Source organism: Nothoprocta perdicaria, unplaced genomic scaffold, assembly GCF_003342845.1.
Source record: "Nothoprocta perdicaria isolate Ctin4 unplaced genomic scaffold, notPer1 scaffold_16, whole genome shotgun sequence".
Taxonomy (NCBI): domain Eukaryota; kingdom Metazoa; phylum Chordata; class Aves; order Tinamiformes; family Tinamidae; genus Nothoprocta; species Nothoprocta perdicaria.
Window position 1 is genome coordinate 4,037,746 of NW_020454760.1, and position 11,248 is coordinate 4,048,993.

The 11,248-nt window shown below is 36.8% G+C and overlaps 1 protein-coding gene across 16 annotated transcripts in view; it reads left to right on the plus strand.

Annotated features, from left to right (window-relative positions):
• EPB41L3 (erythrocyte membrane protein band 4.1 like 3) overlaps positions 1 to 11,248 on the plus strand; it is a 91,304-nt gene that overhangs the window by 15,586 nt on the left and 64,470 nt on the right. For all 16 annotated transcript variants that reach the window (XM_026035421.1, XM_026035418.1, XM_026035419.1 and 13 more), the window contains one exon: positions 9,561 to 9,778. In XM_026035421.1, coding sequence (XP_025891206.1) covers positions 9,572 to 9,778 — 207 coding nt within the window. In that variant the 5' untranslated portion in view covers positions 9,561 to 9,571. Of the gene's footprint in view, positions 1 to 9,560; positions 9,779 to 11,248 lie in introns of those variants that run through there.

The window sequence follows — 11,248 nt, forward strand, 5'->3', positions numbered from 1 at the left end:
TAAGATGTCAAGGAAATGACAGAAGTCGTATTAATATTTTAGATTTTATTCTCTCATATTTTCATTGCTTTGTAGGCTCTTAAGATAAACCTCTGGCGGGATGGAGCAGAAGGCCTTTGTGTGGTGCTCTGACTGGTACCTTGCATTTCTAATCTGCTTGTCTGTGTGAAGTTAGACAGGTCACCAGCTTGGGGGCCTGTGGCACAGTCTGTTTATGTAGAGTATGAAAGACAAAATACTGCTCACAGGTGTTAGGATAACACATTTGTAACGGTTTGATACAGTATTTTGGCCTGAGGGTAGTGTAGTAATCTACTACACCTGTCATATGTCAGCAACTAGTGCAGCATTAGTTTTTTTTTTTTAATTTAAATTTGATTTTATTTTCTACACAATGCAAAAAAACATGAACTCTAAAAATATGGTGCCTGAAGCACACACGGTCTCTGCAGCATTAAATAAGACTTAAGTAGTGAACGGTGCACAATCAAGCCCATGTGAATATTTGGCTGCAGAGCAATTCAGAAAGGTCAGAAACTGAAGTAAATGTAAACTCAAATAATCAGTTTCTTGTTTGCAAAGAATCATAGAATGCCATTGACAACTCTTTTTTGACTTTTAATTGCTGAATTAAATATTTATCAATCAATCATAATCACAGCATATCACTACATGCAGTTTTGCTGAATTTTCCTTTGTTTGGATTTCATTCCTTTTTTTTTCTTTCTTTTTTTTTAATTGAAATGAGAAAAGGGTAAAATTAGTGATGTTTATTCTTAATCATCTCTTGATCAGCATCTGTGGAAGGCAGCTCTAATTTGGATTGTTGGTTCTTCATTTCCTTTTCTTCCTCCTCACATCTGTTTTCTCCTCCCCCRCCTTTAATTCCTCCATTGTTCCCTGGCAGGCTTATTTATTGAATTATATGTGCATTATTTCTCCCCATCATATCTTAATRCAATCACAATGCTTATGTCGATAAAAGTTTTTCAGTGAAGGATAGCACTTTGCTGAAGCTCATTATATGCAGCAGTTTCTCATGTTTCTCAAGACTTCCTTTTACTTTCTTTTTTTCTTTTTTTTCCCTTATTTTTTTGGATTGAAAGAAACAGCAGTCAGTCTTGGCTTTAATCACTGTGCTGTTCTATAGTTACTTCCAGCTCTTCTACAGTTACCTACAGAACTCCCAGGAATTTGTGTGACCGCCRACTTAATGTATACCATTTATTTGAGAGTGAAGCATTGGGTAAAAATTGCAAGATGTGTGGCTGGCTGTGGCCACGATGGTGTTTCTTCAGCCTTTTTGGGTAAATCCTTACAGCCAGGACTCGAGAGTGGGGAGCTGAGGCAGAACTGTCCCCTCGACTGGGCTCAGGGAAGGCTGTGGGTGCTTGGGAAGTTGCCAACATGTAGAAAGCATTAGGTGATGTTTTAAGAGGAAAATGCAGTTCGCTTCCCTGTCCATTAAATCAATGAAGATGGAACAGCAGGATGGGAAAAAAAAAATATCCGGAACAAGTTATGATGCCCTGATTTTTCTCTGATCCTTTTCAGAAGTTCAGATACCTTGGGGTATCCTAATTGATACAACTTCCAAAAGATTATCTRGTGTCTTCAGGGAGGTATGCAGAGGTCATCCTCTTGCTAAACAAAGTGTGCAGGAGAGGCAAAAGAAATTGCAGTGATTCTGATTTTATTGCTGTGGGAAGCTGCCCATCTACAAAACACAACAGAACTGGATAATGCTCACTGAATCACAGAAATGAAAGRTAAAGAAGAAATAAAAATATTGCCCAGTTTATCCCAAAACAAATTGATGGACTTTGTGAATTCAGAATTACTGCGCCAAATGGAAGTGAGGAGCAGAACCAACAAAACTTCAATGGTTTGTGCTTAATAGGGTTGCAGCCACTGAATTCTGGTACTTTTGTTTATGTGTACATAAAAATTTCCAGTTTTATACAGCTATAGAGAGCTTCTCTTCACTGTGCTTRTAGATGGTGTGTCATCCACTCTAAATCATACTCGATGCCAGTTGAGCTCTTCTCGTCCTGCAGTTGGGGAATGCAGAATTACTTTCTGCCTGCAAGAAACTTRTACATATTGCAAGGCTCTTGCAGCTTCCTCCTGCCCTTCACTTTCCCAGACTAAACAAATCTAGATACTTAAACATTTCCTCACCAGTCGTGTTTTCCTTAGTATCATTCTTGCCACTCTCTTCTTGACATTCTCTAACACATATTTTTCAAGAATTATGAGGCCCATAATGGAACATAATGTGCCCTATACATCTCCCTGTTGCTGAAAAACGCAAAACTGGTCAAATTCATGTTTCACATATGACAGTCCTGTTAGCATGTTCCAGATGAAATTTTTCTCATTTACTGTGTGACTTCAGATCCTTATGCTGCTTCATTACTGCTGCCTAACCAGCAATTTCCCATATTTTTTAGCTTTGATTTCCCCATTGTTGTTGCAGTTATCCTTTGGAATGTAGTCTGATTCAGCAGATATATGCTTTTGCCCCAGTCTCTCYCCATGTGATTGTGTACTCACTATTCTGCAGTCTATTCATTATKGCCCTAGACCCAGGACAGGCTGCAATGCCTCAGCTGGTATGTTCTCATAGGTTGCCAACATGCTACTGGGAAGTGTTCTTAGGATCGGGTTTTTTTTTAAATCCCTTTTCTAAATTATTTAAACTGTTTCTGTGACTTGCTCATGAAAAAGTCATGTGGAACTGTTCTAAAAGCTTTGCTTAAGGCTAAAGATAGGCTCTGTCATGTGTACCACTTTCTTTTTTATCAGCGAGGACAGATGACCTGTGAAAGCCAGACAGATAGACATTGCATGAGTTTGACATCACTTCTTGCTAAATTTGCATTGACCGTTTATTTCTGTAATCTCATTATTTTTACAGGATTAGAAATCCTTTAWCAATATCTTCTAAAAACTTCCATGGTGTTAAAAGTATAATTTCTGGATTTTCTTTTTCCTTTTGTAAAATCAGGTGCTGTGTTTTGTCTTTTCTTTTTATAGGCCTACCTGGCCGCTTCTTTTTCTTCAAGCTAATTGTTAATGCTTTAGAAATGGTCATAAGCAGTAGTAATTTCCAATGGTTCTTGCTGGCTTGTGCACATCTAACTTACTATTGTATTTATTTTATCTTTATTCCAGCTTTCATCTGCACATCCCACATGTTAGGTGAAAGCCTTGCTCAGTAGGTGGTCACAGCTGACTATTGTGAAACAGCGAGTTGAGTAATTTGGCCTTTCTTGTGTGATATTTTGTGTTAAGTAATGGATCTGTTTTTTCCTGCTAGTGTATTTATAGAATCTTYTCTTGTTTGCAGCATTACACACTGATTGTAAGTCACTTTGCATCTTAGTCTTCATTTGTCCTTTATGTTTATGCAAGTCTTTTATATTCCTCTCTAAGGTTTGTGTCCTTGTTTTTTTTTGTTTTTCTTTTTTCCTCTTATTTAAAAACTTCCCAATGCTGTGCAATTCCACCTTTATGGGCAGAACATCATCTCTTTGAAAGGAGCCAGCTGCATTTTCTTTCAGCTGGGTTCCTTGTAGGACTTGCTTGCCAGAGCGGTGGCAGCAGGGAGATTTGAGTCCTYCTGGATGGCTGAAGTCTGCCATCACTTTTCCTTTCTGCTCAACTGAAGGATGTGTCTGGTGAAGGGTCTCAAATGTCTCTTCCCCCTCCTTATTCAGATACTGCTTCTGCTTCTCCCACTTCCAACTTCATCAGGAGACTTCACAGCAGTCTGCATAGCACCTCTTTAGAGCACCTGGTGAATGCGTTAACTCACACAATGCACTTCAGCACTGCCTCATGTCTTTCTTGGACCTGCTTGGCCTTTCTAGAGTCTCTCTTTTGCTTAGGGCCCAAAACTTACCCCACCAGAGCTGTGGTACCTTTTACCCCATTCTGTGGTGCCACAGGGGTACTCCTGCCAAATCGCACCCCGTGTTCAACAGGTTTCTCCCTTGTGTTTTTCTTCTATTTCTCATGTTACTTTGTTGGCTTTCTGTTGCTTGTGTGTGTTTTGCTACCTGCTGGTTCTTGCATGTTTATGTTATGTGTATCTTTTACTGGTTTAAGTCTGAGACATGGTCAGACAAGTCTGAAATTCTAAGTGTATAAGAACTAGGTAGTGGGTCTAGGCTCCAGGTTCAGCATCCTGCCCACTCAGGAAGCCATAACACAGCTCACCATCCATGTGTTTGACTCTAGCCTTCAGAGAGACTCTTGGTCTTTTCTTCCTCCCTTTTCTCTAGTCACCTGTGGCCTTGACAGAGGATGATAATGGGAAAAGAAAGATTTTTGGCCAATCATCAAGCTCCATGTGCCCGCTGCACCAGGAGTCCTTCCTTTCACCTTTCCTAAGGCCATTGCCTCTCTTCTAACAAGCCCCTTCCAAGCTTTTGTGCCTTAGGCCCTCATGGGCATGAACCCCACTCTCATGCAAATTGAAGGTGATTAAAAAAAAATTGTAATCTTTTTCTTAATAAGGAACTACTTGGAATAAAAGGAGCTGAGATGTAAAGCAGTTGCATGAGAGTAGTTTATATTTCAAGCTTACAGAGCTACTGTGATCTCTTTTCTAGAATCATATATTGACGTTTCTGTTACTGCTCTTGGTTCAATGCTGTTCTCCGTATGCTGTTCTCATCAGGGATCATTACTGTATAAATATGGTTCTCGTTATGTGGAACATTGATTTAAAAGTATGGAATCATTATTCTATTACGAAACTTTCAAAGTTGGATCTTTGCAGTGTGATTTATGCTAATCCTCAGAAATTGTTGCAATTATAGGAGAACTTTCCACAAAGAGAATTAATTAGATCAAAGATGTTTTTGTATATAAATCATTAATCTTTGCATTGCAGGAAATAGCCAGTGACTATGTATAGTTCATTTAATTATGCTTGGCTCTGTGTTGTTGAGTCGTTGCAATTTATTTGGGAATTAATTTACAATTTCTTCCATAATGTGATTTCCATTTACTTAATATATCAAATATATAAAAATATGTGCTGATGAAAATACATAAAGGCTTATTAATGACTACTGGGTAGATTAGCCCATGGACACAGCTCTCAGTGAGCTCTGACCTGTGTTGCTCAGTAGTTGGGGGACACAAGAGGGCTGTCCTCTAATAACGGGACACAAAGTGCCAAATAACTTGTAGAATATATACATTAGATTGTGATTGTCACTTGCTGAAGGGAAAACAGACAACGCTGCCTGGGTCTGGCCTTTGCCTAGTCAGAGAGCTACAAATAGAGGACAATAGGATTTTTGGTTCCCATATGGGAAAAAGCAAATTACGGGTTGCTTTCAGTCCATATGTTATTGGTAATGGAAACAGAAGTACCTCAAATCACAAGACAGTGGTGGCTGTAGGTAATAATGAYCAGATGGAGTGGAAAGTTTTAGGATCTAAGTTTTACGCGAGCAGGTTTGCAGCTTTTGTTATTCATATGAAATGTTTTTACATTGTACAGTATAAGAATATATGAGAAAAGATTTCTTATCTGTAAATTGATCTAATCAAAATAATTAAAAAATATACCGTGTAGGTGTTTTGCAGAATTTTTAATACCTTRATGGTATATTAATATGCTTTTTGTCCTTAATTTATTCTTTAACTGTGATCTCAGTTATTGTAAAAATTGCTGAATGTACGTCCACTTYTAGTGTGTTTTTTAAATAGTTGTCACAGATTAAAATGAACAAGATTTTGGCATATTTTTCTTTAAATAATAAACACTGATTTTCAAACTGTTTGCATTCTACAACCATATTGACTTTTGACCGAGACTACTCAGTGTTAATGGCATCTGTGTAAAATTTGGACTAAACCAGCCTTTTGGAATCCTTGAATGGAAGAAAGCAAGCCAAAACTTTGATATCCAAATACACATCTGTGTTGCATAGTATTTCCTYCTTTCTCTAATGTAGAGTGTTCTCTAGTGTTCTTAGTTTCTTAGTGTTTCTTCAGTGGAAAAAAGATGAAATTGATTATTGGAGTTCCTCCGATCATAGAAAGCTTAAGGAACTTCAGTAATGTCTTTCTTTACACAGAGTTTAACTAGAAGTAGCAAATAAGCTAATAAAATGCAAATAAYAAATTCTCATCTAATTAAGTACATAGGGCAAATGACAGAAATAACTAGTACTGTATGCAGAAGATTTTTTCATGGAAACAGAAGTGAAATAATATGTATGTTGCTAGATTTTTTCTAGAATATCCATTTGGATGTCTATTCTAGATCACTGTTCTCCCAATCAATTAATAAATAACTGCATTTTCTTGAGAAGATGTTATGTCATTTATAATAAATGAAATGTTTGAGAATTATTTTTTGAAAAAGTRTTTACTAGAGAAAGCAAAATGACCTATGTGTATGCTCTAAATGAGCAAGAAATGTTGTTATTCCATCTTGTAATTTTGGTGTTTTAGACCTGCCTTAGATGGAATGAGATACATTTTAACAGTACAGTCATCTGAGAAGTTTATAAGAATTTGGATTTAAAATCTGTTTGCTTTCCTTCTGTTTACATCTCTAAGATAACAATATGAAATCAATAGTATTTTGTCCTCAATATTTGTTATAAAACATATCAGTATGCATAGGTAAATAAAAGAGACATTTGGAAATGGAGAACCTTAGGCTAATTAAATCCATCTGGTGTCTGATTAATGACAGGAATATTGTATCCAGAGAATCACTTAAGCAAAAAAAGTTGATAATTCACAAGAAGTTTTCCAATAAAATGCTCTTAAAGTGGCAAAACMTCATATATAACTAAAATGAAATCCAGTCTCAAACAGAAACTCAGGAAATCGTAAAGTGCTCTGTCATGTGAGAATTTCACCGAATAGCTAAAGAACTGGATTTTTATTCTTTGAGTTGAAAAATCATAAATTGACTTTTATGAGATTAATTTARTGAGTATATCCATGTAAACACTAGACTCCACTGGACTACAAGTGTTCATTAGAAAATAAACTATATACTTATGTTCCGGAAACGCTGGGATGAAACCTGAGGACTTTTGATCCATATCATCCAGCAGTCTTATCCTATGTAGATGAATACCTCAAGATGCTCAGATTTACTGTGTTTCAAAACAGCAAGTGACAGTTGTTTTTTATTCATACTTCTTTAAATAATCTTAAAAAAAAAAAAAAGGCATTAGAACCTCAGTGCATTATAATATGTATTGGTCAACTATGCCATTTGGAGTTGTTTTATTGATAGTTTCATAACTAATTCACTTATTTGTAACTTACTAACCTGTATTTATTGCCGAAAAAAAATCACATAACAGATTATTATTAAKGAGTGAATGCTTGCTGAGTTTGTGTTTAATATCTCATATGATTGCACAGAGTGTGGTTTGAGAGTGGAGGAAGAAACTTGTAAAGCTTGTGCACTTGGCTGTCTTTAAAGAAAGGCAGCCAAAATAGCATCAGATTAAGAATAGTTATTACATGTTTTCTGGCAGATGGGCAAAGCAAAACTATGAGAGAATAAAATTATATTGCAGTTTCATTTTAAAGCATACAGAAAAAGGTGACTTGATATGATTTGAATGTGGAGGTTCAATGGGGGAACACAGTGTGGAGAATGGACCTGTAAACACTGATACTAAAGAAACTCTTTAAGCTTCTGTCATAGGGGATAGAAAGAAATAGCACAAGCATGTGCTTTATCTCAGCTTAAAGCAGACATCCAAAATAGGTCAGATGAGTCACTCTGAAATGTCTGTTTTTCTCCACTGAACATGTCATGAGTTTAAAGTGACCATCTCTGATATAAGGGTCCGAAGTTTTGTTAGAGAAGTGGCTTGCTGTCTGTAACATTTTAAGAAATTTTACTTTTGTAGGTGTTAAAGACATTGTGTGAATACCAGGTTATTTAAAGAGTATTTTTCATACAGCTGCTCACTTTTGTGCAGAAAACTATGACATGTTTACAAAGGTATTGTATGTTCATACCTTGAAAATCTGTCCTCAAACACAGGTCTTCTAGTTACAAGTTCCTGCTGTCTCACGCTGCTTTGTTATATAAAACCTAGGAAAGTATATCCACATGCATACTTACCATGCAAAAACTACATGCAAACTGAATGCTGTTGAAAGTTTAAAAAGTTAAAGTTGCTTGCTGTAAATGACTGCACAGAGAAATACACTCACTGGAAAATATAGTAGCTTTKAAAATAAAGAATATGTGAATCAGTATAAAAATATTAATTGATCCCATCAAAAACATTTTCTGTCATACAACAAAGATTACTTTTTTGGTTAAAAATATATATTACATTCCTTAATGTAATATATATATAAAAGCCTTTTAGGGAATCTGTTTCTACTAGTAAACATGATGGCATATGTTATGAGTTGATAGTGACTTTCTACCAGTTTTATGTACACTGGAATTGCTTGTAATTGCAAGGGTTACAAGGTTAAGGAACTTATGGCTTGTTGATGAGCATAAATAGATTAAAGCAGTCTGATTTGACTGTTTAGAATTGCTTAAAATCAAAATGCTTCAGAAGAAGACCATGATGACTGAGAAGGCGCAAGTAATAAAAGTGCAGGACTGTTGATTTGGTGACCTGGCACAATTTGCTTTTTTCAAATCCTTCTTTGAATGGAAACATGTTGGTTTGTTTTTAAAGTTAGGGTTTGCTTCTATATAGTTTTGAGCTTTGGTAGCAACTACACATTTTTTATGGGAATATCTAATTTCAAAACAGTTGTGCTAAGATTTTGAATCAATGTTAATATTGCCCTTCTGATCTAGTACTGAATAAAGCTAAGTTCAAACAGAGGTATTTCTTACTATTGAAGCAAAGTAATATTTCCTTTTTTTTTTTTTTGAATATAATTCTTAGAATTATATGATGCAAGTACTTTTCTTTTGGCAATTGCAGCACTTTGAGAAAAATGACAGAAGTGTTAATGAATTGAATCAGGAGGGACGGGACTGTAACTAAGGAGAATTATGCATTTGCATTGATCTTGGTGGGGCCTCTTCAAGTGTTTCTAGTACTTGTATTGGCTGCAGACATCAAAAGTACTTCAGTTCTTTTTCAGGTAGTTTAAGTATGTGTTGACCTAAAGACCTAAATGCAAAGAATGAAAGACCTAACATTTTTAAAAGCTACTCCTTGATAATGGTTTATAAACCTTAGTCATGGTGAAGTGTGTTGGATTTTAGACCTTAAGCTACACAAGCTTTTCTCAATATATTACTCTCTTTCGGGAATTACAACCTCTTTAGAACTTTTTTATTCTGTATATTATAATGTAGAGTAAAATTCTATGTCTATGCAGTCTTCTTTAGATATGGATCTTCTTTTTGTATCAGGGAAGCTTTTCCATTAATCCCATTTAATATTCGCTTTAGTTTTAAAGGCCACGTATAATAAGGCTAAAATTCTGTAATTTTGGTTTCTCTACTTTGAAAATGTAATTTAAGAAACCACTAATGAAAAACCATACTCAGGAGGCCCAACCACCTTGTTTTCCAGAATAACCAACCATGACTACGGAATCAGGATCAGATTCGGAGTCCAAGGATAAGGAGCAGGATCAGCAGGAGGCCCCGGCGCAGCAGGGCCCAGCAGAGCCACAGCCACCAGACCAGCAGCAGCAACAGCAGCAGCAGCAGCTGAGCGAGGAGCATCAAAACGCTCTCGAGCAGTTCTCRGCGGTGGCCGCGCACAGCACGCCTGTGAGAAGGGAGGAGGTAAGGGAGGCACCATTGCTGCGTKCAGGGAGCTCACATGGTCCATCGTTGCCACTGGCAAATAATGGGACAGTTTGGTGAAGATTAGAAATATGTGGTTAGATATGCCTGGAAGGCTGTTTCAAGTGCGATGAGTAGTTGGTCTTTGAGTGGTTGGTCTTTGGAAGTTAAAAATAATACCTGTCTTTACACCACCCGTGTTTAAACTTAAAGGCAACCCTAGTAACTAAGCTGGGAGACATCTTCAGTCCAGATCTTTGATCTGCATTTGATAGCAAACAGGCTGGATATGTTTCTAGAGGCTGGATATGTTTCTAGAGTTCATTTCTCATTTCTACTTTGGCACCTGCTGAAAACTGATTTCATGCTTGCTCTTCTGATGTGCAAGCCATGAAAAATTTGTGGTCTCTTAAGGTCCTTGTAGTTCTGAAATGACTGCATTATAATCACTTTAAATTTCCTTGTAATAGCTTTCAGAAGAGTTATTGCATGACTTTTTTTTTTTTTTTCCATGGGGCTCATCGTTGCATTTATTAAATGTAGAGAAGCTGCTTTAAACAATTAGAATTGCCGATATTATTCTTCATGGGTAAGTGACAGACCAATATGGGGTACCTGAAAAATTGCATCCTTCACTTCTCCAAAGTTATGACCCCAGGCTAATCTTATTCACCTTTGAAGTGTGGAAATAAGTKTAACTCCTCCTCTCCTGCGTCCTTTGTAGAGTTCAGCTTCTCTGAGGTGAAGTCACAGTATTTTTCCCTTAGGGAAACTACTTACACTTAAGAGATGGTGCAGCTGAAGTGAGCAGAAATAAGGTGTTGCTTCAAATGAATGTGACTGCTCCCATTGAAGCTGTTTGGGGCTGGCTGTGTTCTTGTGTTTTAAGATTTTAGTCCACAGTTATAGGCTAAACCTGAAATGCTGAAAAATGGTGGGTATAAGCAAATTTAGGCAACAGCCTTTTCTGTATATGCCAGGTTTGGGGATATACTACATATATGCTTGGGACAGCAGATGTTTCTAGGACCAGATTAAAAGAGGTGTCTTACCTTTGACTTCCTATATGCCTAGAAGTAGACATGGCATGATTTCTCATGCTTAATTGTTATTAAAGAACAATTACTGAAATAACTGTACTGTATTGCTGCTATGCTTTACCACTGTTGATTAAATTCTGATCAGTTACAGCTTCACTGCCCCTGCACCAAGGATCTGTCAGCTCTTGTTCCCAAATTCACTTGTTATTGTGCTGTTGCAATTTAAGTCTCAAAAAGTGATCAGAAATTGCAAGCAGGTAGCTTGAGGAAAAGAGTTAGGGCTCCGGACCCAGACAGAAAGGCAGTACACAAACAGATAATTTCATATTGAATTGTGTCAAGCCTAGGTATAGGTATTATTAATTCTGTTCTTCTGAACATTCTCACTAATCCTTACTACCTAACTTCCTTTCTCTTCTCTTCTCTTCTC